This window comes from Channa argus, chromosome 23 (genome assembly GCF_033026475.1).
Source record: "Channa argus isolate prfri chromosome 23, Channa argus male v1.0, whole genome shotgun sequence".
Lineage (NCBI taxonomy): Eukaryota > Metazoa > Chordata > Actinopteri > Anabantiformes > Channidae > Channa > Channa argus.
Genome location: NC_090219.1, coordinates 7774530 through 7802095, shown reverse-complemented (window position 1 = coordinate 7802095; position 27566 = coordinate 7774530). Strand labels below are relative to the sequence as shown.

General features: G+C 39.4%; 2 protein-coding genes across 9 annotated transcripts; both read left to right on the top strand.

The window, feature by feature from the left end:
* On the top strand, window positions 1-20716 carry LOC137108440 (ATP-dependent RNA helicase DDX3X-like). 8 transcript variants are annotated; one of them, XM_067493006.1, is made up of 22 exons: window positions 2-317; window positions 1876-1928; window positions 2045-2081; window positions 2604-2651; window positions 3292-3351; window positions 3849-4052; window positions 4470-4572; window positions 4676-4786; window positions 5179-5278; window positions 5362-5497; window positions 5618-5715; window positions 5834-5932; window positions 6015-6175; window positions 6309-6453; window positions 6664-6808; window positions 7531-7581; window positions 9074-9255; window positions 9600-9717; window positions 9827-9980; window positions 10110-10231; window positions 10877-10943; window positions 19720-20716. In XM_067493006.1, exons 5-22 carry the CDS (start codon window positions 3333-3335, stop codon window positions 19754-19756), a joined length of 2052 nt encoding a protein of 683 aa, XP_067349107.1. In that variant the 5' UTR covers window positions 2-317; window positions 1876-1928; window positions 2045-2081; window positions 2604-2651; window positions 3292-3332; the 3' UTR covers window positions 19757-20716. The 8 variants fall into 8 exon arrangements, with proteins under 8 accessions (XP_067349105.1, XP_067349104.1, XP_067349103.1 ...); XM_067493004.1 differs by lacking the exon at window positions 1876-1928 and having other exon boundaries at window positions 1-317; window positions 3295-3351; XM_067493003.1 differs by lacking the exon at window positions 1876-1928 and having other exon boundaries at window positions 1-317.
* LOC137108442 (tubulin alpha-1B chain-like) lies at window positions 20552-26439 on the top strand. Its single transcript, XM_067493010.1, has 4 exons — window positions 20552-20560; window positions 24874-25096; window positions 25222-25370; window positions 25462-26439. Exons 1-4 carry the CDS (start codon window positions 20558-20560, stop codon window positions 26437-26439), a joined length of 1353 nt encoding a protein of 450 aa, XP_067349111.1. The 5' UTR covers window positions 20552-20557.
* The last annotated feature ends 1127 nt before the right edge of the window (window positions 26440-27566 follow it).

Sequence of the window (27566 nt, the reverse complement as noted above, 5' to 3'; positions counted from 1 at the left end):
GGTCACAGGACGGCTTCATCCCAGCTTCCACTGAAGAGCAAACAGAGCCAAGCTGAGTTTGCATGAAGTACCCGCAACCATCCTTGTAGCTATAAAACAGGAATTTGTTTTTACGTAAAATTCAACAAGCTGTTAATCCAATGAAATAACTGTCCTCTGCTGTAACCACATACACAAGGATAGAAGCCAAGGAGAAGTAATATTACATCAAACCCGGCAAACAAAGAGGTCCTCTTTTCAACGGCAACATTTTTCCTCCATATTCAATAGTTATGAGTCATGTGGCCGTCGAAAATGCCCACGGTCTAGAGCAGCAGGTAAGCGGAGTCGGTTTCATGTGTTTCGCAGCGTCAGCGGATGAAAAGTGTTACGGCGGCTAGGAGAAATGTTAGCTTGCCGGCTAGCCTCAAAACACCGCTACTGAGATGCTAGGAGCTAGCTAGCGTTGGGTGCGCTTCAATTTGACGCCCGTATGACGAGAAGTGGCTGCGGAGTGAGGGGCGGACAGTACGACGTGGAAAAACAGTCACAGAGCTTGCGTCACATAACGGGGTGTTTATCTATAAATGTTACAAAATTGTGACGACGTTGTGAGAGTTTGCTAAATTTAAATGAATAATGAATGAAAGTTGTACTGTTACTGTTAAACGTGGCCTATAACGTTAGCGTAATTGCGGACAACCCATTGTCGCGGAGATCCAAATTGACTGGCACCGTCGGCTGTCCCATGTAATCATATGAAACACACCACCGAACTATTCTCTTCACTGCGTTTGTCTTGCAGCTGTACACAATAATAGATTGGGGTATGCGTGGCTTAAGCTAGCGGGACTGATACACAAACAATACTGCGTTTGATAGTTGAAGCCTCGACTTCGAGGAAACACGCAGTATTGCAGAGTTTTAATGTTTGTCTTGACGGCGTCCCTCTTAAAAATGCTCATTTTATCTGCGTCACCAGCAACGTATCGTTAATGTAGCTGTGTCTGAGTGGCGAGACAGTTAGATATCAACAGAAAAGTACTGTTTGTTCTCAGCTGATGTTTGGAAACGTTTAATTGGCCAAATGTACGTGAAAGATGGATGCACAGCACTGACCTCATTTGAATAAATGATGCACCTTTTGTCTCAGAATGCAAAAAAAAAAAAAAAAAAAAGCTGCGCTAAGCAGGGCAGTATGTAGAAATTAAATTATCTTATTAGCCTAACAAGTTCACAAAATATTGTTATAGTAAAAGAGCATCCGACCCCATGACCTAAATTCAGTTACTGGAAATGAGAGCAATACAACTAAAGTTTCCTGGACAGCAGTGAGATGCTCTGCTCAAAGAAACCAATATGCAGTAATTAAGTATTTTGACTTTATTTACCTTGCTATCATTTGTTGTAAAATATCTCAGGCCAACTGTGGGTGTCTGCAATTTGGTGACACCACCAGAGTAGGATTTCTGCAGGTTGAGGTTCAGACAACTGTACAGAGTTTTCAGTTCCTCTAATGATTAAAAGCCCTAGCAGTTTATGAACTATTCTATACCCAGACTGCAAGCAGAGACCTGCAGGTCCTGCAATCCTGGTTAGTATTTGCCATCACCACCAAAACCTTTTACAGTGCACTTTAATGATCTGTAAAGGTTTCCAGCAATTTGTACACATGACCGTGCAGGTCATGGCTCAGTGAGCTCGTGTTTCAACTCACATTAAGTGAGTTTCCAGCCCTTCATCTGTTTTTATGTGCACTGTTAATATGTAGGGGGGGGAAACTGCATGGACGCAATGGGATTTATTTTGGCAAAGAAAATTTACCTAAGTATAGAGTGTTGACTTGGGTGGAAAAGCTGTATTATTATACTAAAGTTTTTCTTTTCAAATTAATAGAAATGTTGCTGTGCCTGCTAAGTCAAGGGACAACATCACACTGCATACATTGAGTATATAAATTAATGCACAAGAATAACACATTCTCTTCTGAAAACATATTGGGCCTAGATAATATGACAATCTGTTTCTTGGGTGTTCTGTTTAACATTTGCCTGTGTTTCCCCAGCTCGCTGTCCTAGACTTGAGTGCAGCAGACGGACAAGGTGGTGGTACTAACAATATGTTGTTGTTGGTGTGTGTGTGTGTGTGTGTGGGGTTGTTATTTTTTGTTTGTTTTCGTTTGTTTGTTTTTAATGTGAGAACTTTTTATTGTCTCTTGCTAATGAATGTGCATAGTGTGTCTTAACATTGACATTTGACCTTCAAAAGCATGTCTTTTACAGTTAGTGATATTAAGCTAAGGGAAAAATTCTATTAAATGTATTGTGTGGCAGATTTATTGCTTATACATCCACAATATGCTTTTACAGGTGACATTCATAGTTAAACAAGGAACATTAAAGTTTCCAAACATTAAAGTTACCAAATAAAAAGGCATATTTCAAAATGTATTCTTTGGCTTTTTCATTTTGTAGTTTCACTGTATGTATTAGCCACAATCAGTCAAAACTCAGGTGGTTGTCATAGCTTTTTGTCCTTATTTACATTTTTATACAATTGTGTATTCAGACTTTGTGACCTCTAAGGAATAAAACTGTAGATGCTGATGTTGTTTCTGTCTACAGGAAGATACATTCCCCCACATTTACGAAACAAAGACACTTCCAAAAATGGTGAGTAGCATAAAATGTTGTCCTGTGGAGTTTTCCAGCAGTTGAACCAAAAAAAAAGCCTTATATCTGCAGATGCTGAAAGCTGGTGATGGCTTAAGATATCACGGCTAAAGATAATATTTCAGCATACACAAACCGAGCTCAGATCAGTGTGCGGCCTTTTCTTTTCAGTTGATTCCTAGATGCAACAGATTCTGTACTGACAACAGTCCAGTAAACTGTGAAAGGACTGCATAAACTGTCATTGTTCTTGTCACAGTTTTCAAGAGTGTTGCGATAAGGCAGCTAATAAAACCTGGTAACATCACTATTAATTGTGAACATAAAATAACCCTTTTGTGCATTTTATAATAATGTGATATTATCCAGATATTTTAAACCCCATGCAGCTTGAAATTATGATATTGCAATACTTCATAAATTTAACATGTATAATAGTTTATTGTGAAATGGTGCAAATGCAAATTATGAATTTGGCATTTAGGAAAAAAATGGACCTTTCAAATAAATATGATTTACTCAAAAATTAATGTATGTTGTTTTTATTTATTTATTTAGTTTTTGTGAGCCCTATCCATAGCTCAAAAAATAGTCAAAAACTGTCAATAAACTGCATCTGAACTAATTAATTCCTTTCCAGCAGGAAATGCCTTTGCTGCTGGTCGACAAGGTGGCTACACCATGGCGCCTCCAACCAACTGTAAGTTCCTGTCTGAACTCGTACAAAATTAAAACTAACCCTTTTCAGCTGAGCAATCTCATCTTGGTGGCAAATAAACAGCGGCCAAATCAATATCTTAATAAGTGATCAGAACTTTTAGCTCTACAGGGACAGAAATATTGCAAATCATCCTTTGATTTTCACAACAGCCTTTTTGGTTCGTTATTGCTGTGACTTCATAGTGAATGTCCTAGTAAACAGAATAAAACAGGAACCTCCTGATTTCTGAGTGCATTAGCAGAGGCAGTTTCCCTCAGAGACAGTCATTAGAAAGTTTTCAAATCTAATAGCAAAAACGCAAAGATGTCCATTTTTCCCAAAGACAGAGGGTCGGTGACTAATGTGTAGTCTTTGTCAACCTGTTTTAGGTGAGCAGAAAGAGCTTTTACCAGCATCACACTTTAACAGCAGTAATAATCCTGCAGATGTGCTGTTACTGGGAAACTGAGATAATTTATTGTCCTTTCCCTCTGCAGATGGTTGGGATGGTGGGCGCGCCAATTTTGTTAATGGCTACCATGACAACCGGCTGACTAGCAACTCCTTTAACCGGGGTCCGCCTCGCATGGAGCGTGGCCGAGGTGGCATCGGAGGAGGAGGTTACCGCGGTAACAGGGGTGGATCCTTCAACCCCATCAGCCCAGCACAGCCGATGGCATTCCCTGCCTATGAAAATAAAGGTGGAATTTAGCTTGATCATAGCTAACCTATTTTTTTTCCTGCAACTTTTGCTTTTAATTCTGAAAAGAGGTCCCTCTTTTCAGAATTCTTTCCACAGAATTCTTCTTTGCAGTTAAATACAAATATAATTGTGTGGCCAGCCTATTGAAAATAATTGAGGGGGCCACAACATTATAACTCTAATTTACAGTAATGCAGTGTTATCACCGTTCAGTTTAAAAGCTGAAAAAGTCACCATTGCAGAGCTGCTGCAATATATTTTACAGGTGTGCCTAATGAAGTGGGCGGGTAATATTATCGCCCATATTTCAGTATAAGTATCAATTGTTTTTACACCTACTGTAATATTGGCCTACTAATAATAATGTGTGTATAAAAATGTTTTTTTACAGTTTTTGTTTTGCTTCTCCTGTCAGATGCAAGCAGCTGGAACACCACCAAGGAGGCCTATAGCAGTTTTAGCAACAACCGAGGGAAGTCTGCATTCTTCAATGACAGAGGGAATGCTAATAGAGGGAGGTGAGCAAAAGAAACGGAGACATAGAAAAACTGAACATGACTAAAAACTGCAGCAATATACATCACCCATATGTTGTCATCATTGGTTTTGCGTTCCATTCAGGTTTGAGCATGGGGGATTTGGTGGTGGAGGAGGAAACACCCGCTGGGTGGAGGAGCCCAGAGATGACGGAGATTGGTCCAAACCAACACCACGTAACGAACGCCTTGAACAGTGAGTCTCTGCTTGTGCTGGTCATGATGGAGATTCTTCTAGACAATAAGTTGGATGAGGAGCTTTGCAGGAAAACCAAGCTTTATCACTAGTACAAACTAGATTGTTGGTTATAATTGAAAGAAAAATAAATGCTGACCAGAATCCCCAAAAAGATGGACGCAAAGATGGAGAAAACTATGACTGGTCTGCTTGTAAAAGTCGTGCAGTGTATTTCTGATCTTGCAAAACGAGAATTACCAGTGCTGCTGTCAAATAATGCAAGAAAAGTGAGTTCATTTTCATTTGTTTTTTGGACTATTGCAAAGTATTAGGTTATGTTTTAATCGTGTCTTTTCTGACTCCTCCTGTTGACGCACCTGCTCTGTTTTTCTTGTTTTGCTCCACTCTAGTGAGTTGTTTGCTGCCAGTAACACTGGTATTAACTTTGAGAAATACGATGACATTCCTGTTGAGGCCACAGGACAGAACTCCCCTCATCACATTGAGAGTGTAAGCTACTGCTGATAGCCAAAAACCCAGACAATCGGCTACATGCTTCTGTTTTTATAAACGTGTGTGTTTGTGCTGTTTAGTTCCAAGATGTAGACATGGGTGAGATTATCATGGGTAACATTGCTCTGAGTCGCTACACCAGACCAACCCCTGTTCAGAAGTATGCCATCCCTATTGTCAAGTCAAAGAGAGACCTCATGGCCTGTGCACAGACAGGTGAGAAACCACAAGGAAAATCACACTATTTTAGAATGTTAAAAATTCAAGATACTCCCAGGAAGTGGTGCCTCTGTTGACGGCATATTGAGATGGACAAGATTGACTTTGTGTCTGTAGGTTCTGGGAAGACAGCAGCATTTCTGCTGCCAGTTCTCAGTCAGATCTACACTGATGGACCAGGAGAAGCTCTTAATGCAGCTAAAGCCTCTGGGCAGGTGGGCAACAATGAGCAATTTCTTCACTATTACAGTTTAATCAAAAAGCCTAAAAATAGAAGAGTTTTCTTTATGTCAAAACTTGACTGAGTTCTACATGTGTGATCTCACCGCACAGGAGAATGGAAAGTATGGACGTCGGAAGCAGTACCCCATCGCTTTAGTTCTGGCTCCAACCAGAGAGCTGGCTCTGCAGATATATGATGAAGCCAGAAAGGTAAATGTAAACCCGCCACCCCATACACACTCCCCAATAACTTCAGAATGGGATTTTAAAAATTATTCTTGTCTTGCTTTAGTTTTCATACCGGTCCAGAGTGCGTCCTTGTGTTGTGTATGGAGGAGCAGACATTGGCCAGCAGATAAGAGATCTGGAGAGAGGCTGCCACCTGCTGGTGGCCACACCAGGAAGATTGGTGGACATGATGGAGAGGGGCAAGATTGGACTAGACTATTGCAAGTAAGACATTTCCGTATGAGAGTGATGGATACATTTGTTTTTCAGTGACTGAATAAATTTAATGGAATCGTTGTCTTTGAATGAGATGCATTGATATTTTAAGGGATATAACCTCCTCCTCTGTTTCTTGCAGCTATCTGGTCTTAGATGAAGCAGATCGCATGCTTGATATGGGCTTTGAACCACAGATAAGACGTATTGTCGAACAGGACACCATGCCACACAAAGGAATCAGACAAACCATGATGTTTAGTGCTACCTTTCCTAAAGAGATTCAGGTATATTTGCAGGGACTCCAGGTTCTAATGTAGTTCCTGAGATAATTTCTCTGGTTCTATAATTCCTTGTGGATTTTGGTGAAAAAGTGCTGAAAGAGCAGTTGTAATCCTTTATGTCTGGATTAATGAAATCTAAATTGGAAATTAGCTGCTTTTTACTAAACGCTAAAAACCTTTTAATAAGCACATCATCATCTACTCCTCTCGCAGATTCTTGCCAGGGATTTTCTGGAGGAGTACATCTTCCTGGCAGTGGGCAGAGTGGGTTCCACCTCAGAGAACATCACTCAGAAAGTAGTGTGGGTGGAAGAGAGCGATAAGAGGTCTTTCCTCCTGGACCTGCTCAGTGCTACAGGTGAGCTAGTCACACTGAAATAAGTAGGTCTTCCACACATCAAACAAATTGTTTGCATTGTGAATTTTCTACAGCCTTGTCAGACTACAGCCAACACACACAGTACATATCAGTTTTATCTCCCTTGTCTTATAGCCATCGTCCTACTGTCGTCCTTACATTTCAGCTAAAACATCACTACTGTACATGTCTTGTGTTTAGAAGAGTGTGATGCCCATTAGCATCCCTTGTCTGTCAAGCATTCGGAAACTTTCACATAGTTATATTCAGTTTTTCCTTTAGTTTACTGCATGTATACATTTTTTTATTTTTTATTTTTTTTTTTGAGGTGGCATCAATTAGGATTTAAAAAGTCTAATTTAGGCTTTTTTAACCCTACCGAGAGACCAAAAAGTGTCTGTCTGCATCCTTTGGTTTTTTCTCTCTTTTTTTTTTTTTTTTTTTTTTACTCTTATTTGTATAAGCAAAGTCCTTGAGCAATAAACTTTAATTCAGGGTTTATAGATGAGATTTCATACAATTATATTTTTGTACTTGGCCCAGGAAGGCAATGGTAAGGATGAAACCCATTTAAAGACACATTTGTGGTTTTAAAATTAAGTTTTATTTTTACTGAGACACTGTCAACTAAGGGAGAGGAACATTAAACATACAAAGCTGGTTTTGTGCTGGTCATTGAGTGCAGTTTACATGTTGGTGGTTTGGTGTGGTTTTATCCCAAGTCATCCCCAGCGAGGTACAGGACAGTACTGGAGACAACATAGAGAAACCTGGTAAGATTCTCAACCAAGAAACTTGTCATTCCATTTTTTTTCTTTGCTTGCATTTAATAGTCTCCTCTGTGGGTGGTTAATCCTGTGTTTAGTCTTTATCATTTCATGGGTCAGGTTTGCTCAGCTTTAAACCAATCATGCCTGTTTGTTGTTTTTTCAAGAGTTTTTGTGGCATTTCAGTGTACAGTATGTTGCTGTGGTGTCTTTGTCTTTATGGCCCAAAGCCTTGATGGAGAGAGTCGGTTTGTTGTAGAGTTGAGTTAACAAGTGGGTATTAATGTGCTTTCACATTTTACACATCAGGTGGTAGTGACAGTGGAGCAGGAAATCAGTCCAAACTCTTTCCATCAGTGGCTCTAATCACAGTGCTGCTGGTGCTGTCAGCTAATTTATTTTCTTGTGATCATTGTTTTGTTTTTATTCACAATACACCCTCTGTTGCCTGTCGCACTATTCTGTTAAAGGAAGATGTATAAATGTAAACCAATAACTATTTAAGGTGCATGTTAAGATGTATGTATCACACCACCTGCTTCCTTACCAGTACTTCTCAGTTAATAAAATGGTTGATATATACAAGGATTTACATTGTGATGTAGTGTAGTTGGCACTTATGAATTCATTTTAAAACCACATTAGTCAAAAAGATAAATTGTCACTCAAATTGATTTTTTTTTTATATGATGAATATTTGAGTTTTCCAGATGATGGAATCCAGATTCTATCATACTTCCTGAGATTAACACAAGTTAAAGCTCCCACACAGTGCTACTCATGTTTTTTTTTTATATACACACACACACACACACACACACACACACACACACACACACACACACACACACACACACACACACACACACACACACTCAGTATAACACATGGATGCATATATACATGGTACCATAATTAAGTATTTGCAAGATTCACACCTGTAAACTCCAGTGAAATGAAAGTTCTAAAGCTTTGAGAGGATTTTTGACGTCATCACCTGGTGGCTCAATGGGTAGGGCATCGGATTGAGATACAGAAGGCTGCAGGATCAAGTCCCACCCCACCAGGTGTGGCCCCCTGATGAAAATGGGAGGGTTGTTGGCAGGAAGGGCATCCGGTATAAAAACTCGTGCATAATCAATGTGCAGAACACGTTCCCTTGTGCCGACCCCTGAAGGGACAAGCAAAAGGCCGTTGATTTTGGTCAGTGAGACCTAAGAATCTCAAGGTCATCTAGTTTCATTATCTTTTAAGTTCAGAGGTAGACACATCGGCAACAAAAGACCATTGTCAAGTCTTGCATGTTTTAAATGTTTGTATGCAAATTAACCCCCACCACCCTTTTCCACTAGTTTGGTTTAAAAGAAAAATTAAACTAAATGATTACAGCTTTGTAGTATTAAAAACTTCTGCTCACTGTGCTTAATTTAGTGACTGCCGTAAAACTCTGGTCACCATTAATTGTTGACAACAGGTGTTCTTTCTTTCAATTGATCAGGAAAGGACTCGTTGACTCTGGTTTTTGTGGAAACCAAGAAAGGTGCCGATGCCTTAGAGGATTTTTTGTATCGCGAAGGCTATGCCTGCACAAGTATCCATGGTGACCGCTCCCAGAGAGACAGAGAGGAAGCCCTGAACCAGTTCCGATCAGGAAAATGCCCCATTCTGGTGGCAACAGCGGTCAGTAAAAGTCCAATACTGATTGCATTGTCTTACATTGTCTTTTTGAAAACGGGTCAGTTGGTTACACACATACACCGGCACAAAATATTTGAACCTTTGGGAAAGATAAGATGACTATTTTCACTACTGAAAAACCATCAGTTGGAGCTCAGATGAATTTTTATTGGACATCATTTAGTACCTATACATTATCATACACATTACAATCAAATTTAGTTTCTGACCCATCTACCCAGTGAGCTACCAGCCCGCTGAACAGTGTCAGTATGTGTGAATGTGCCAGTGACCTTGTTTTTTCCCTGGTCCTTTTTAAAGTGTGTGCTGGTTTTGTACATTTTCAGGTAGCAGCTCGGGGTCTTGACATCTCCAATGTGAAACATGTTATTAACTTCGACCTGCCCAGTGACATAGAGGAGTATGTCCACAGAATCGGACGTACAGGACGAGTCGGAAATCTGGGTAAGATTGTCTTTATAAGCATTAGGTAATATATCTGAGCATTGATGCTAGGCTTTATCAGCCACACACACCAAAAACTCCTTTTTACTTCTTGTATTTGTACCTGTAGGCCTGGCCACATCGTTCTTTAATGATAAGAATGCAAACATCACTAAAGACCTGCTGGACATCCTGGTAGAGGCCAAACAGGAAGTTCCCTCATGGCTTGAAAGCCTGGCCTATGAACACCAGCATAAGAGCAGCAATAGAGGACGCTCTAAGAGGTACACTAATATTATCTTAACTCTGTGTGTGTGTCTTATTTTGATTTGTTTTGATTTATATGGTCTAGTTAATTACTTTGCTTGTTTAGTATGAATTTGATATGGATGTGGTCTTGATATCTTCACCAGGTTCTCCGGTGGTTTTGGAGCACGTGATTATCGCCAGACGGCTGTTGGAGGCAACACTGTTGGGTTTGGAGGACGTGGTGGTCGCAGCCAGCCAGGACATGGGGGAACCCGTGGTTTTGGAGGTGGTGAATGCTTGGTCTTTGTAAACAACCAGGGTGTTTAATGATGTTCTATAATGCTTAAAGCTATAAATTGAATCTTAAGCTAGTACTAGTATTCAATCTGTCCACTCTGTTTTGCCCAGCCCCCACTCTCCCTGCTCCAATGTCCTCTTCTCTCATCTGCTACATTCCACAACATTCTTCACAGCCCCCCAATATATGAGTGCTTTCAGGCACAAATCATTGAAATGTAGCTTTAAGAAAATGTGACTAATATTTTTCTGTGTTTTATTGAATGTCCATGACTTATTTTTGTAAATTTAAAACGGCAAAATTGTATTTGTTACTCAAGAGCATCACTCTTAAAAACCCTCATTGGAGTATCGATAAATTGATAATTGATAAAGTAGTGTCAATTCTGTACACTGTACATCACAGTCCCCTTGTACTCATTACTCTAAATTGTTATTGCTCAAAATACTGCGATTTGAAAATTGTGGATGGTTAATCACAGATATCTAGAAGGAATCTGCATACTTTTGTTTTTATTTATCATCTAATTGCGATATTTCACGCACAAAGTTCTGTTCTGATAAGCTAACTTCTTAATGTTGGTTCATGGTAAATTTACTTTAAGGTTTCTCCTCTGTGTTCCCTTTCTCTCAGGTGGATTTGGTAACTTCTACACCAGTGACGGCTACGGAGGCAACTACTCACACACTCAAGTTGACTGGTGGGGCAACTAGGTTCCTCCATCACCCTTCACTACCTTTCTTCTTCTTCTTACTCATCCTCCTGTCTTTCTCCACAATGTTGTCTATTCTTCCGCTCTCTCCACCCCTCCATTAACCCCCAAACACCTACATGCATGTTATCAACCTATTTATACTCATTTATATAGCCCTCCTTCCATCCCTATCCATTTTTTAATTCCTCCTTAGAGATTTTTGTCATTTTCATCCCCACCTTCATCTCAACAGTCCCCTATTTTTCTTTTTTGACTTCTTAATTCCTGATAATCTTACCCCTTAAAATAGGTCACAATTTAAAGGGATTTTTGTTGTTGTTGTTTTTTTAGTACTAGCCAGAAATGTACTTGTTAGGTTCCAACTAGTTATATCATGTGGTTTTCAGTGAGGACTTTCAAACTCTTCTCCCTCTTTGACAGAATGAACCAAAATAATAAACTAAATTAAAGCTTTGTTTTTAAGATAGAAGGACACGGTGTATTTACAGAGTGTAAATGAGGGTGATGCTCAGTTTTTTTTCACTTCAGGTTTAAGTTTCATTTTGTTTTTGCCAGCCTGGCTGCTTGTGTACTGTCACAGATCATCTTTGTATGTAACACATGGCCATGTTGTAAATCACTGGCCAAAATGTTTCTTAGGATATAACTCAGAGATAGACAAAACATCAAATCTGAGCAAAATGTGTCTGCTTATAAATTCAAGAACGGTAATGAGCCAATATCTCTTTCACCTATATTACTTATATATTACTTAAAAGGGGCCACAGAAACCGCAACGTTTTTTTCACCTTTTTAAAAACATTTTTAATTGTGTCTAAAAGAGACATGAGAGACTGGACAAACTGCAACCCCCTGTCAGTGGGAAACAAACAGGCACGGTTTTCAATGAGCAGTGATGCTAGCAAACAGTCTTAGGACTTAAGATTGTTAATATTACAGTTACAAACAGCATTTTGTTTGAAACAAAACAATAGAGGATCATTTGTTTCTGTACTGTGCCTTTTAAGAATTTAAAGTTTGTCTCCTATTTCCATTGTTTTTATTGCCACAATACGTAACTGGCTACAAGTATTGGCTAACTGTGACTAAAACATGTCTATTTAATGTCATGTATGGGTTTAAACATGTTTTTCTTAATTTCTATTTGGAAGGAAACTAACTGGACCTGAACTAAATCAAACCTTGGCAAAAAAAAAACTACAAAAACTGTGATGAGGAAACTCTATCATACAACATTCCTCATCAGTCTATTGGAGTTCAAATTCAAATTCTCTGATGAGCTGATTCCTAAAAGCATATTACCACTGTAACCATATTTATGGATATTTCTTAAAACACCCTCATTCTGTTTCACTAAATGGTTTAGAAACATTGCATTTGTTCAAACATAAGTTGTATTAATAACATAAATAGACCTTTTATTTTACTAGACTGAAAGCAGAGGTAACAATGGTTTCATGCTTTTGGGAAACACAGCCCTACTCAATGACCTGTATGTCACATCTACAGCTCTCATTTGAGCTTGAGTTAAGGTTTCTTTAAGTCATCTTGACGCTAATTGTTGGGTCAATAGATGTCTTTAACAGAGCCACTGATAAAGAATTTGGTGTAGTTGTGCAGCTGCAGGTATGTTATTTTGACTGTCCTTCTATTCAGGTATGTGGTAAGTGTAGATGCGTTCCTTATAACTTACTGTAGGGAAAAGTTGAAGTTTGATGCCGCTTTCAAGGCATGTTAGATATAAAGTAGTAGTTAAAACAGTTCACTCTTTATCTGTCTTGCATGTCAGGATCACATGGCGGCTGTTTAGTCTTTCCATGCAGGATGCAAGCGTCACTGTATCTAACAAGGCAATTATCTATGCTAAGAAATGGCAACAAATATTGACAAAAGTTGGTCATCTTGCACTTGTACTCACATCTGCAGTGATGCCAAAGAAATGCTACAACAATGTTGGGCTGTAGAAATTGTGAACAGTACATGTCTGCAACTGAACACAGCGGTTACCAAATTGCATCAGTGGCTGTGGCTGTTGAACTGACTCTTAGTGCCACTATGCTCTTGGGAAACTGACTCCTCTTCCACCACAAACATCGAAACCCTTGGTTGACAAAAACTTCTTTCAAGGGGATATAAGACTAAAAGGCTATAAGAGTTCAAAGATTTCTTGCTCACTCTATCCTGGAGAGTTACATGAAGAGTCTTCTCTAAAATAAGTCATTCCAGTTTATTCTTTAGGCCTTAAAGATCTGTTGAAGTCTGGGATCAAAACAAAGAATTGGATAAGATAGCCTAAATAATGTCACAGCTGGGGTAAACCTGGAGGAAATAATGCCAAACCTCCATAGCACACTTTAGCCATGTCCTGTCTTACTAACCTTTGATTACAGAAAATAAGCTTCGTCCAGATTTAGAACTTATCTCTTAAACACACACTATATAATCTGAGCAAGTCACGTTAGCCAGCATTGTTGAACTTTAGGCCTGCTGAAGTATTAAAAACAAAGTCTATATTGGCATAGTAAAGTAGGACACAGAATAGATTAAATGTGCTAATGGAAAAGTGTAATACAAACCTGAAAGCCTTTGGCAAAACTTGTAAGAAGATAACCTTTTTGTGACTTATTAAATGAAAACTACCTGGTTAGCCCTATTTGTCCCTGCTCTGGAGCTAAGCTAAATAGGACTAGTTTATTTGTACAAATCATGTCCATGTTTTTTCCCTGTTAAAAGAATCTCCACTGTACATGTGGACAGTTGTAATAGACAGTGGCAGAAGGCCAACACAACCCCACTGTGTCAACTAGCAGCAGAATAAGCCAAAAATTAAAACAAAATTCTGTTGCTACCTGGTGGGAACAACTGTTAGTTTTTGTCAGGGTCTTAATTAGCTTTTTTTTTTTTTTATGTGTTTGTTTACATGAACAAATTTTAGTGAAATAAAAAATGTAGATTAAATGTAAATAGTTTGTCTTTAAAACAGAAGAATCTCCACTGGAAAAAAATGTGAATCATAAGTGAAACAATACTTCGTGTTTCATGAGTCGATGTTTGCAGGTAGTTTCTTGTGGGGTATTTGAACCAGGGCAGCAGATTTAGTCTCTGTGGATAGTATTTACAAATGTATGAGCTTAAAAGATAAAAGGGTTGACTTAACCATTTAATTCTCTAAAGGCAGATTTAGATTCACTAAAATGGCCCACTGGCTGTGAGAAATGACATGCATAGACCAAGACAATAAAACATAGACAAGTGGTGTTGTTTTTTTGGTCAGGGAGTTAAAATTTCAAGCAAATAAATCCAAATCTACAACTGTAGTTATACTGTAACTCTGATTTTTACTGTCTTTTGATTTTTATATTACTTTTAGTTAGACTTTGTGTTGGGGTTGATATTTAAATGTTTTCCTCTAAGATGGCTGGTAAGAAACAGTTGCAGAAGTTTTTTTTGGTGTTGGTTTGGAGTTTCGGGCCGATTAATGCTGGATTACTGATGATTCAAGCAGACAGCGTGTCACATAGAAAACGTAGACATTAGCAACATAATATATCTGGGTCAACTTCCAGTGGTTAAAACGAACCAATTTAAAGGGACGATGCTATTTTCAGTGTTTGTTGTTATTCATTACAATGAAAAAACTATCATAACAGGCCAAACACAAAACACTCCATCACGTCAAAGGTCCAACGCAATATTTGTTTGCATTTTTGGCTAGTGGTTCAACTGTGAAATTAATTGTTCTTGTAGCAAAAAGTGTTGTATTTCCCTTACGTTTGCAGTCAAATACAGGCCAAATTACTACGAGCATTCGTTAGTACAGAAATGTGTGTTGGAGGCATCAAGATAGATGACTTTAGTATCTGTGGTTGTGATGTTAAAGCCAAATGTTAGTTTCACCTGCAGCGATGGTGGATAGTCTCCATTTTAGTCGAAGTATGTCTTAAGTGTGAAGGAAAACCAGCCGGAAGATGGAAATCGGACACAGTACAATATGTTTAAGTAAACAATGCAAATGACAATCAATTAATTAATCCAGGATTTGGTTAGTTTAAAACGTACTCTACGCATCAACAGACTGCTTAAAATGTGTTGATGGACATGTAGTAATTTGAAAACTGGTAAACCTGCACCACCCATGCCAAACTGGAGCTCTTTAAATTACAATTAAAGATGTACTGTAAACCAGTAGTGTCCCCACCTCTCCGCTGTTTGGTGTCGAGGACATTTATTTATTTACTATCAGGTACTGTTACAAAGGAGTCTACCTTTAAATATCGACTGAATATCCATTGTTAGTTGCTACTTGAATCCATGGCTGGTGCCAACCACAAACTTAGTGTGCAGCTAGTGCAGTGTCTTGTTTTAAGAAAAAATCTACACATAATTAATACCTTTTAATACTGACATACAGCACAGAGGCAAGGTACAGTACTTGAAAGAATCTGGTTCAGTATCTAGACATTGTAGTGCCTTCTAGCAGCCACTAGGGGGCAAACTGAAAAAAACAACAGTGAATGAAGGAACAATTTAATTTTTTTTTTTTTTTTTTTTTTAATACAACCTGAGCCTGATCTGAACATATTGTTAATTGCTGGTAGTGTAGATAGGAGTTATCCAGCAGGGAGTTTTGAAAGGACAAACTTCACTTTACCTCACTTTTCATCTTGTTTATAGAAAAATCTTGTGAAGTAGTAGTGTTCAGAGTACACACAGAAATATGCAATGCTTTTAAGTCTTTCTAAGGCAGGCAGGTTGTATTTATCTGCTGCAAATAGTTTGAACTGTTATGGAGCAACACTTAGTTACCACTGTGCCCCAAAAAAGCAACCTCAACAAAATGGCCGCAGAGCCACTGAATTTCTATAGGAAGGCCAATGGAGATCGGTTTTTAAGTGTGGCTTGGCTTCACTTTGCCATTACAAGCATTTTTGAGTTCAGCTCGCTCTGTATTTTGTTTGGATCAAAACACAATCTGGCAAAAGTGAAATCAGCCCGAATTTTGGTGTGTGTGTGTGTGTTTTGCCTCGTAATGTCTGAACCACTGATTCTCAGACTGAATTGGTTAGGGCTGGGTATTGGTTAAAACTATTCCATAAATGAAGACAAATGCATTATGCAGCAGTAGTGGGGTATGCATGTGCGATTGTTTTCCACTATAATGCTAAACACAAGGGTTGAGCATAGCGGGGTGCATTCACAAGAATGCCACAACTAAAACTTGGCTTCAAACATGGTGTCTGTGTTTAACTGAAATCAGTGGCACAGACTGATTCAAGAATCTCTATGGCAAAAGTTTGTAGCACATGGGTATGTAGTTTCCACTTTGTCATTAATATAACATGTTGAGTGAATTCTCCTGCTTCCTGTTGTCAAATGGTCAGTTCTGTGGATTTTTATTTTTTAGCCATGGATTTAATAATGGAAATGTAGGTCAGATCTACCACTCTGGTCCAGGTTGAAATTTGCTCAAGTATGAGTCCTCATGCATGCTGTAATAATCAGTGCCTTCGTTTGTGTATTATTTGAATTAATGCTGATATGCTGAAGTAAGATGGTGAAACAAGGTCAACAGCTTTGGGCTTGTCCCTTCAGGGTTCTTCTTCTGCACGTTGATTTGGCATGAGTTTTTACGCCAGATGCCCTTCCCGCCGCAACCCTCCCATTTTATCCAGGCTCGAGACCGGCACAAAGGTGGTTGGCCAGAGCCACACCTGGTGGGTTCTTCCCATTTGCTGAAGTCATCACTGGTCTGTTTATAGCCATTCAGTAACACAGGGGAGTGCTATCATGTAAAAGGGCCATCAGCTTTATTATTTAGACATTGAGGATATTCTGTTTAATTCCTCTAAAGGAAAACTCAAAGTTTTCATTTATAAATTTAGCACTTTAGTTTTTGGTTCTTGATTAGTGTCAAAATCTTTTGATGCCTTACATTTAAGCGTGATACCCAGCCCTAATGGAGCAGATGGTGACGTCGGTTATACTTTTTACAACATTACTATGGTGACAGTCATCATGGCAAATGTTCCTGCTTCGCTACAGTTACTAACTAACCAGCAGGACTGCTTTGATGGTCACTGAATAATTAATGGTGCTATGCTCCCATTGCTGCGGCCTGCAGGCCCCTCTGTTGTAGAAAGACTTCAAATCCCACAATGTTTTACAGGAAAGTCTTTAGTTAATTAGTTTACTGTTTAGCGATAGTCTTCTGTAGCACACATCCTTCAAAACCTCCATGAGGTTGGTATGAATGAGTGAGAGCGAAGTGTAGCACAGCCAAGCATCAGACAGAGGTCTTTCCACAGTTTAGTGTGTGTGATTGTGCACACATGTCGTATGGGAACGTTTTTCCACATATGACAGTTTTGTTGTTAGGACCAGATGGAGTTCTAGTTAACAGCAACCATAGGATTCAGCTGTTTGCACACAGAGTTCTCGGGTCTATTTTCGCTGCTAGTTTGTGTAATTTATCAAGCATTTTTGAGAAATATTTATTTTTATAAGCCTAATACAAACGTTGATATTTTACAAAATGACTTGGCCAAAAGACAGTAAACAAAAACACTGGCACTTGAATGTTGAATGTCATAGGTATGAGTGAAAATTTCTATTTTTCTGGGGTAGTGTGAGCTTTTTATTGTTAAAGATTCAACGTGTAGGAGTCTCTCTTTAGATATGTCACTGTGACAAGCTTTAATGATACACAAATGCAAAAGAGTTAAAGAAAACAAAAATAACACTACCGTCTTATGATGCCAAAGCACTAAGAAATCCCAGTACGTATTATTTTAAACGTCAGCCTTAAAAACTGTAATAGTTTAACTCACATTGGCTCTTGTCCATAAAAAATTAGACCTTGAACCCATCAGTTGTGCATGTGGTGTCCACACAGCTCTGACAATTGTATTATAGGTAATGTGACTGTGACCTATAAAGAGAAACATCCTACACGTGTTACCTTTAAAGTCTCATTGGACTCAGTATCTGATCCACAAACCTGTTTGTTCCACAGGTTCCATTGCCAACAATGACTATTGACCATAAAAAGCCATTTTTAATTGGCAAACCAAATTTGACGCAGTACTACCACATATGCCAAGGTTTGGATTAAAGAAATTAACAAACATTTCAAAGACCATTTTGTAAAAAAAAAAACAAAAAAAAAACAAAACCATACAGTACAAAAAGTGTTTAAATTCTCTCAAAGTCAGGTTTTTGTTTTTTTGTTTTATTTTTTTTATTGGTTCTTTTAATTTGAGTCTTTACACTTTTCCTTCCCCTCAATACCCTTGTTGTGGTGTCTGGCAAGTGGCGATCTTTAAAGTCTTCATAACACAGATTTAACTGTGGTTCTATTGCTATGTTGTTGTGATTTGCATATTTTCAGGCTTCAGTGTGTTAATGCTGTCACTGGGGAGGTTCTGGCCAGTCAGAAATGGAAATCCATTCTGGTGTCATGACATATGTGACATCAGTTTATTTTATTTTTTTTCGTTTTGTTGTTGTACAGTACTTGTAACTTTATTCATGAGTCTTCATCTGTCTTGCATGAGAAGAATGCAGCTTATATTTCTATTGTAGGTCCGCTTAGCATAGATGCCGTGGCTCCAAAGTAACAAGGCTGTAGCCTCAGTGGAGATAGGTAGCACATAGGCAAGTAATGACCATTTACATTTTTTTGCACAAACACAATATTCCGTGGCTGCAGTCCAGAAAACAACCCACACAAAAGTACTTCACAGCTTTATTTAACTTTCAGTTTAACAAGTTTAAAAGATATATAACCCTATTTAGGAATGATTGCTGTCTAGTGATTCCAGTGTTGTCACCATTACTAACTGGCCAGACCCCTCAATGGAGACACAGCATCATCAGCCTGGTAGTTAGTATTTGCTTTATGTATTAGTTTAGCAGTTGTGCACGACAAGGAGCACTGCACGAAGAAAACAAAACTGTGTATTCTGATTTTACCACAAATAAAGGTTTGGGTTTGCAAATGTAACTGGTGTTTTGATGTTTCTTGTGAAAAGTGAGGGATTTTGAATATAGTAATTGGGCAATGATTTTATGTATTAATTTATAAAGTAAATTTATTTGTAAATGCATGTATATGTTTGTATGTAAAACAAACCCTTGATCCATCCATGCTCCCCTTCACTTAATAGGCTACTGCTTGTCAAAATGTACCCTTGAATAAAATGGCTTGTGCAGTAGAGGGGTAAATTAAGCGGTAACACTAAAATAGAAAGTTTTACTTACTGGGGTATCGGTTTAAACAGAAACTAAGGAAAGCTGTCTGCTTGCTTCTTGCCTAGGGAAATATTTTTAAAAGCTGCGTATTGCAGCAATTAAAATAACTGCAGCAATTTATTTGGTCACAGGATTGCAAACCCCGACAATGAGATTAGAAAAAGATGATCATACACTGCTCTCGTTGGGTCTGAAGCCTGAAACATACAGTAGCTTCTTGTGAAACTACATACTCACGAGTCATTCAAAACATTTTTTAAATTCTTGACACAAATCTGATGCTGCATTTTAACACATGGACAAAACAGATGGTGACCAGTTTTTCAGCAAATTACCAAATAAACTAGCCGCATCTTTTACAAATGCAGTTGAGAAATGCCTGAAATGGAGCAAAACCGTGTGTATCCATTTTTTTGATGCAGTGTATTCCTCCTTAAAAAAATGCTCACAACTTTTAGCATCTTTGTTCCTCAGCACCATGATAGGAATGATCTTTCAAACTCTCTTTCAGTTTCTGGTGGGGACCCCAGACGAACACAGAGGCCTAGGCACAAAGCTGGACTCATGCATAACTACGGAAGCCGAGAATGACCAGTGTTACCGTTTTCCTATTCTGACGTAATTGTGATCTCCTGGAACACGTCCCTCACGTCCAGTTCACGTTCTGCTCCCCACAGCCCATGGACCGCTCTGGCACAGCCACGCATCCTCTGACGAGATGGCACTGGTCCTGAGCACTAGCAGTTTTACATGGACAAAGCAAGTCAAGGTATCAAACGTAACTCATCCATTAGATGTGAGTTGTGTTCCAGGAGTTCAGAAAAAGGCCTGACCTCATCTGGTCTCTCACCACCACAGTGATGTGAGAGAGCCTGGGGAATACTACTCTAATACTATAATATTTTAACCACTATAGCAAATGTTTAACAAAGTCATGCGGAACGTCACACAGCCTATATTAACTGTTGAACCACAGCAAGTTGAAAACCTTTGAAGAATAAAGCGTTACAAAAGTGATCTACGGAAGCTGAGACACTAATAGTGTAATTTGATTTTTGCTCAATTATACCGTTATCGCGAGATGACCGCACAAAGGGAAATGGCCGCTCTCGGCTTCCATACATAACAGAAACAAATTCGGGAGACGACAGTCTGCTTTCAGACCCCTCGAAAGATAAAAAAAAAAAAAAAAAAAAAGAAGCAACTAGCGACAAATCTAGCTTGTTCTAGTGTTATTGGAGACTGACGTGAGAAGATGTATCGTTCTCTTTTCCCTCTCCCACGTGCCAAAACACTCGCAGGCGACCCAGTCCTCGCGCAGCAGCCCCTCCCAGCTGCAGTCAGAGCAGATGGTCACCCTCTCCCCTGCGTCTAGACGGCAGGTTCAATGAATCGCGAATGCACGAAGCCGCCAGTGGCTGATCCCGATGCAAATGTAAAAAAAATGTCCTCCTCTCCCACTGCATCCATTACAATTACGTGCACGTGTTTATGCCAATTATGCAAATCGGACCATGTCGCAATTTAGAGACTAATTTGAATATCTATTGGCCTTTAGGACAGCCAATAGCTACTTTCTTTACTGAGGGGTTGGCAACAATGAGTGACCGCAGCCAATGTCACCTGGCAGATTTGGTTGATAGATTAAAATATATTAGGACTGTAATTTGTTACAAAATAAAAAAAATACTAGCAAAGAGGATACTTTTTTCAAAAAAAATATTTCAAATGGAAGCAGGCGGTAAAACAACATACAGGGAAGTGTGTTTGTGCCGTGTACCACCATCTCCAAGGTCTGATTCATTTCTTTCTGCACTGAAAGAACCTGTGACAGATGTTTGATGGATAAATCAAGAATGATCAAGAAACACAATGAAAATCCCAAGTGTTTTCTGTGTGACTGAGAAATGCATCAGTTGTTTTTGTGTGATGTTTTATTGAACTCTTGAAACCATGTGACTCCAAATGAAAACTGGGACATTGTCCTCATTTCAGTCAGCGAAAAAAAAGATTTTCAGATTTATAATTAATCTGATGCATGTTGGACGTTGTGTATTTACTTTATCGCCAAGTGAATTTTGCAAAGTTCATTGTAAGATGGTATTATTACTCTCACTATCACATTTCCTACATATACTAATAATCCCAATATTCTAAATCCTTGTGTGTTTTTTTTTATCCTCGTTGAGACTTTCAGCCTAACTTTTGCTGCAGGTTTCAGCTGAAACTGCACTGCATGACCATAGAGGTCCCTGTTTGTCCACATTTACTGAGGATGTGTTGAGATCTCAGAGTATGAATTAAGATCAGGTTGATTTGAGTTTGTTGCAAGAGCCACAGTTTCCACTTTCTGTTGATGTGTGAAATATATCAATATCACTTGTTGACACTTATTAAATCCATACATTTATCCACACGATAATATTACATCATGTCAGTTTGTCCCGTCAAGCATCAGTAGTACTTTGTCTTTATTCATCTTTTTCATTTTCCTTTTCAAACAGAATATGTTTACTTCCCCAAAATGACTGTCATGAGGAAGAGTGTCAAAATAAAATGTTTTTCAAAATAAAAAAATCCATTAAAAAAAAGCAGGAGTCTCTGGCGTGTTCTCATTTGTCTCCTCCTCATACATGTCCACTTCTTGACATGGCACCAAGTTGGTCTGGGAATCTCAGGCCAACATTGAGGTCACCATCGAAACAAAGGGAAGCAGTGATTGAGGACACGATCTGACTGATGAACCTGTTAGGGTTGGTGTACATAGGACGCTCGATGTCGAGGTTCCTAGAGCAGATATTGTAGGTGACCTCATTATCCACCATGAAGACACAGTCACAGTGCTGAATAATTACAGATTTTGGGTTTTCAACTTCTCGATTAGTGTGGATTGCAGAATGTCGGCCCAGCTGAAGTGGGTGACATCACACACACTTACCTCTAGCATCAACTTTTGTTCTTCTTTTTCTTCAACTTTCATCTATCGTCAACAAATTATACATTAAAAATAGGCAATTTTGTGTTCTTTCAGGAAATGTACCTCTCACAGTGACAGGACCTAAAGTTCTTTCCGTATTTGGCCAGTATTTGGCCATCTGAAACTCCCATTGGAGCCCATTATAACAGAGGTCCAGAAATTCTCCTCAAATCACAAACAAAATCATTCTTTCCAGCTTCAGTCTCACTGAAGAAGGTGTTAAAGGAATCGTCTCCTCCTCCAACGGTCTTGTACCTTGCATGGGCATCTGTCCGTCCGGCTGGATCCCATGTTCCAGGCAGTAAAGCTCCCAGCAGGCATTGTCAATCTGGACACCAGCCTGACCAACGAGACACACTCACGCTGCAGGAAAAAGAAAAAAACAGTGAGGTTATCTGCTGCATGTAGTACAGAGAAATGTAATTCAGCTCAACCATTTGTGATAATGTTATCCCGTTTCATATGTGGAAAATCTGAACAAACCTTAGACACACAACCCACTTCCAATAGAAAACTGCGGACCAGCTCGAAACTTCTGATTGACGGTAGTTTGACCAATAACAACACAGCAGTCGCCGGCGAGGAACTGTGTTGACATTCAGACTTGGTAGAAACCAGTAGAATAGTGCACGAGCATTCACTTTTCATTCCTTGGCAACTACTTAAAAGGTAAACTACAAACTATAGGGGCAAACATCAAACTCATATTATGTCATTAATGGCATCATCAGTACACATATGTATACTTTCTTAATCTAATTAACCTTACAATGAAATACACCGACAAAAAACAGGGAACCCTGGTTGGCTCCTTCCATTATTCACTGAGTAGTAATTCACGTATTTAGTCCGTGGGTTTTATAATAATGTAGCTAATAGTAAACTCTCAGACTAATCCTGCAGACAATTGCATCAGTGGTTCAGAGTGAAAGCCTGATTTCCTTATACAGGCAGTCGAGAAATGGCCAAGGAATCCAGAATAGCAGATCCTGAGGTGAAAAGAAATGTCATAGGATGCCTTTGTAGTTTAACTTTTAATGTTTGTTGTCCAGTTGTCAAGGAAATAGTGCATGCAAAGGTTTAGTTACAAGAGAGTTGAGTTAAGCTCAGCTAAAGGAACAGACGTGGACAATGAGAGAGACAGTAACTGGAGCAAAGAACTGACTACAAGATAGTGGGGACCGCAACAAGGTAGAAGTGAAAGGTTCAGTGTAGCTGTGGAGGAACACGGTTTGTTACCGAGTTCTGTGGGTTTAGCCGTACTTTGACAAACTTGTTTGATGAAACTGTGAATGTTGGCTCATACAAACATATATAAACACAGAAATCTCATCAAACTATATTTTATTTAAAACATAAACAATGTATCAGATGATGAAACTGAGAAATGTTACCATTTCATGGGAAATGTTAGCTCATTTTAAATTTGATGGCAGCAGAATGTGTATTGAATGAGAATCCCTGGTATTCACCTGGAGCATTAAAAAACCTAAAGGCACGACCATTTCCAAAGTCTTACCTACATATCTGTACTCATTCTGTCCAAGTACCTGTTTATCTACGGTCAATTTTTTTGAATTACGTTTAATAATCAATTTAAAATGTATTCAAAATAGTTAATTGCTATTATTAATATTAATAAAGGGCTAAACTCGTGGCTTAAAATGGTGGGATACTGCTCCACTGATTCGGGGGCTGCTCCACTGAGAGGCAGAAGGAAAAATCACTATCAGCACAATTAACATGGTGATGTTATCAGCATTTCCCTCACAATAAGAGGCTCCAAACTTGCAGCACAATAACAGACGATGGCAGCATTCGTGTGGGGTCTTGGAAGAGGGAGAGCGCCTCATCCAATAGAAATGTGCGGACCAGCTCGAAACTTCAGATTCACAGCACAGCAGCCGCCGGCGAGCGATGCTGCACTTGTATATAAACCACTGTCCATCCTCAAACTGGCGGTTAGCGGAGGTAACTGCAAAATGGTAGGAACGTTTCCTGGACTTTCATAGTCAAACTTGTGTGTTGTTTCCAGTGTACATAAATGTGACTAATATGCAGTGAATGTAATGTAAGTAATTTTCTGCAACTGCGAAGTTAAGCAAAAGTCCCATTGCATAACCAGCCAACTGCAAAGGGGTTAATTTGCTGCATTGGACTCCATTAGATTAGGTGGTCAGAATGTTTTTCCTAATTAGTGTTTTGTTTGGCAATAGTTTGTAAAAGTTCTTACTTTTTACATTTTTCCGTTGTATTTCAAGGTATTGAACATTATTTGTCAAGTGAGTGTTCATCTTAATTTCTTCTGCTATTAAGAAATTAACTTTGGTGGTTAATAGCATAATGCCCTATTTTTTAAATATGATTTTAAAAGTGATTAACATTTTCAGTATTTGTGCAAATATCTAATTTACCACAGCTGTAAAGTGCTGGAAAAGCTTGAAGCCTTTTAAAGTGTGTGAACCCTGTAGTGAAGACTTAATATGTTTTAATGGATGCATCTTTTAGACTTCTTAATTGCCTAATAATTACAAGTGGTGTGTGTGTCTGGGGTTTGTGTCTGGGGTTTTTTCAGATTTTATAAATATTAAAACTAGGATACACATTATCACATGATGGTTATTCTAAATTCTTTTCTATCTCTACATGCAGCCGATAAACTCACTTGTTTTTTTCTTTTTTCTGCAGCGTGAGTGTATCTCTATCCACGTTGGTCAGGCTGGTGTCCAGATTGGCAATGCCTGCTGGGAGCTTTACTGCCTGGAGCATGGGATCCAGCCGGACGGACAGATGCCCAGGGACAAGACCATTGGAAAAGGAGACGATTCCTTTAACACCTTCTTCAGTGAGACTGAAGTTGGAAAGCATGTCCCCAGAGCAGTTTTTGTGGACCTGGAGCCCACTGTCATCGGTCAGTGGAATCACTAGCTAAACATGAATTTAGGTGAAACACACGTATTAAGTAAAACACAAGAAACTGGTTAAACTGGTTCACAACAATGATTCAAGGTGTTTTCTGTTTGTTTTTTCCTTCAGATGAGGTGCGCACTGGGACCTACCGCCAGCTGTATCACCCTGATCGGCTGATCAGTGGTAAAGAGGATGCTGGCAGAAACTACGCGCGTGCACACTACGCCATCGGCAATAAGATCATTGACCTGGTTCTGGACAGGATCCGCAAACTGGTGGGTAACTTGTAGTCAGGAGGACTTAAAATATCAAACTAAATTATAACTCAGTATCTCTCACTTGCTCACTGTGTCCCTCTGTCGTCAGACTGAGCAGTGCACTGGTCTTCAGGGCTTCCTGGTTTTCCACAGCTTCGGAGGTGGCACCGGCTCCGGTTTCACCTCCCTGCTGATGGAGCGTCTGTCCATCGACTACAATAAGAAGTCCAAGCTGCAGTTCTCCATTTACCCATCTCCCCAGGTGTCCTCCGCAGTGGTGGAGCCCTACAACTCCATCCTGACCACCCACAGCACCCTGGAGCACTGTGACTGTGCCTTCATGGTGGATAACGAAGCCAGCTTCGAAATCTGCCGTAGGAATCTCTACATCAAGCGTCCTATATACACCGACCTGAACGGGTTGATCAGTCAGATCGTGTCCTCAATTACTGCTTCCCTTCGTTTCGATGGTGACCTCAATGTTGGCCTGACAGATTTCCAGACCAACCTGGTGCCATATCCCCGTATCCACTTCCCTGTGGTCAGCTACGCGCCTGTCATCTCTGCTAAGAAAGCTTACCATGAGGAGCTTTCAGTAGCTGAGATCACAAATGCCTGCTTTGACCCGGCCAATCAAATGGTCAAGTGTGACTCTCGCCAAGGCAAGTACATGGGTTGCTGCTTTATGTACCGTGGTGATGTGGTGCCCAGAGACGTGAATGCTGCCATTGGCAGCATGAAAACCAAGCATACCATCCAATTTGTGGACTGGTGCCCCACAGGCTTTAAGGTCGGCATCAGCTACAAGCCACCCGCTGCTGTTCCTAGTGGAAACCTGTCCAAGGTCCAGAGGGCTCTGTGCATGCTGAGCAACACCACTGCTATTGCAGAAGCCTGGGCCCGGCTCAACTACAAGTTTGATCTGCTGTACGCCAGGCGCGCCTTTGTTCACTGGTATGTGAATGAGGGTATGGAGGAGGGAGAGTTCTCTGAGGCCAGAGAGGACATGGCTGCTCTGGAGAGGGATTATGCAGAGGTTGCATCCGACTACACTGTGGGTGAGGGAGACGAAGAAGAGGAACACTAAAGAGACCGAAAGGCTTACAGCATATTGATAAAAATTTACTGTTATTTTTGTTAAGTGATCGCATAATACATTGATTCATTTTATTTTTCAATTTCTCTTCTGTCATCATAACTATTAAGACAGGGTGGAAGTCTTGCTATAGTGGCAATAAATTGGCAAAAACGTGCTTGAGCTTTACCAGCTGTGACAGGTATTTTCTATATGCCAAGTTGCTAGGTAACCCTTATTTTTGATTACTATTTTGGCATAATTGTGACCTCTTGAGATGGTGAAGGTTCTCAGGTGTGGTTACCTGGGAGTTGAGTTGGACTAACTCAACAAAGAAGTATAGCTAAGAAGAACGTAGTACTTCATACTTTAACTTGGGTAAAGAATTTGAAGTTGTACTTCTTATTGTATTAGAGTATTTCTTTTTTTTAGGCAAGTACTTGGCCTTTCACTGGAGTGAATTGGAAGTCTGGCTTTAGAATTTTATGTCTTGGATGTTTCGTTGACCCAAAAGCATTTCACATTATGTAAAATCTTACCAAGCTTTTAAATTAGGATTAATTAAAAAATCTCAGAGCACAATGGAGAAGTTCACTGTGGAGTCGACTTTCCTGTTTCATACAATGACACAAAATACAATGCTTCTTTAAAAATGTATGTCATTTTTTTTTTTTGAGAAATGGGCTGATGCTTTTATCCGGTTCATCCGGCATCTGGTCACCTGATATGAGATCTTTTTTTACTTGTAACAGGACACATTCATTTTGTTGCAGATACCATCTGTTGGAGATTGAACAAATTACTAAGGTGGTAAAACGGTATCCTGATAAAGCACTGGGAAATAGTTTACCTGCTTTGAACCCAGTTCTGTCAAGTCATGGTTTACTGGGGAGGGCGTATCCTGGGCAGGCTGATTAGTGGAGGCAGTTGAGGCCTCATACTCAGGGTTGTCCTCCTTTGTGTCTGCGGAACCATGTTGACATTCAGACCAGTTGACTTTGTGGAAAGCAGAAGAGTAGCTACATTTAATTGCCAATATTCTAGTTTTATGTTTAAAATATTCCCATTTCCTATTGTGTCTAACTTTGTATCAGACGTTATTTCCCATATCAAAGTTTTTATCTCATTACAAAATGTGT

Coding starts and splice junctions, on each gene's coding strand:
- LOC137108440 (XM_067493001.1), top strand. CDS start 273: ATGAGTCATGTGGCCGTCGAAAATGCCCACGGTCTAGAGCAGCAG. Junction 5,279..5,361: donor CCCCTCATCACATTGAGAGT/GTAAGCTACTGC, acceptor TGTGCTGTTTAG/TTCCAAGATGTAGACATGGG. Junction 6,454..6,663: donor CCTTTCCTAAAGAGATTCAG/GTATATTTGCAG, acceptor CTCCTCTCGCAG/ATTCTTGCCAGGGATTTTCT.
- LOC137108442 (XM_067493010.1), top strand. Junction 25,097..25,221: donor CCTGGAGCCCACTGTCATCG/GTCAGTGGAATC, acceptor TTTTTCCTTCAG/ATGAGGTGCGCACTGGGACC. Junction 25,371..25,461: donor TGGACAGGATCCGCAAACTG/GTGGGTAACTTG, acceptor CTCTGTCGTCAG/ACTGAGCAGTGCACTGGTCT.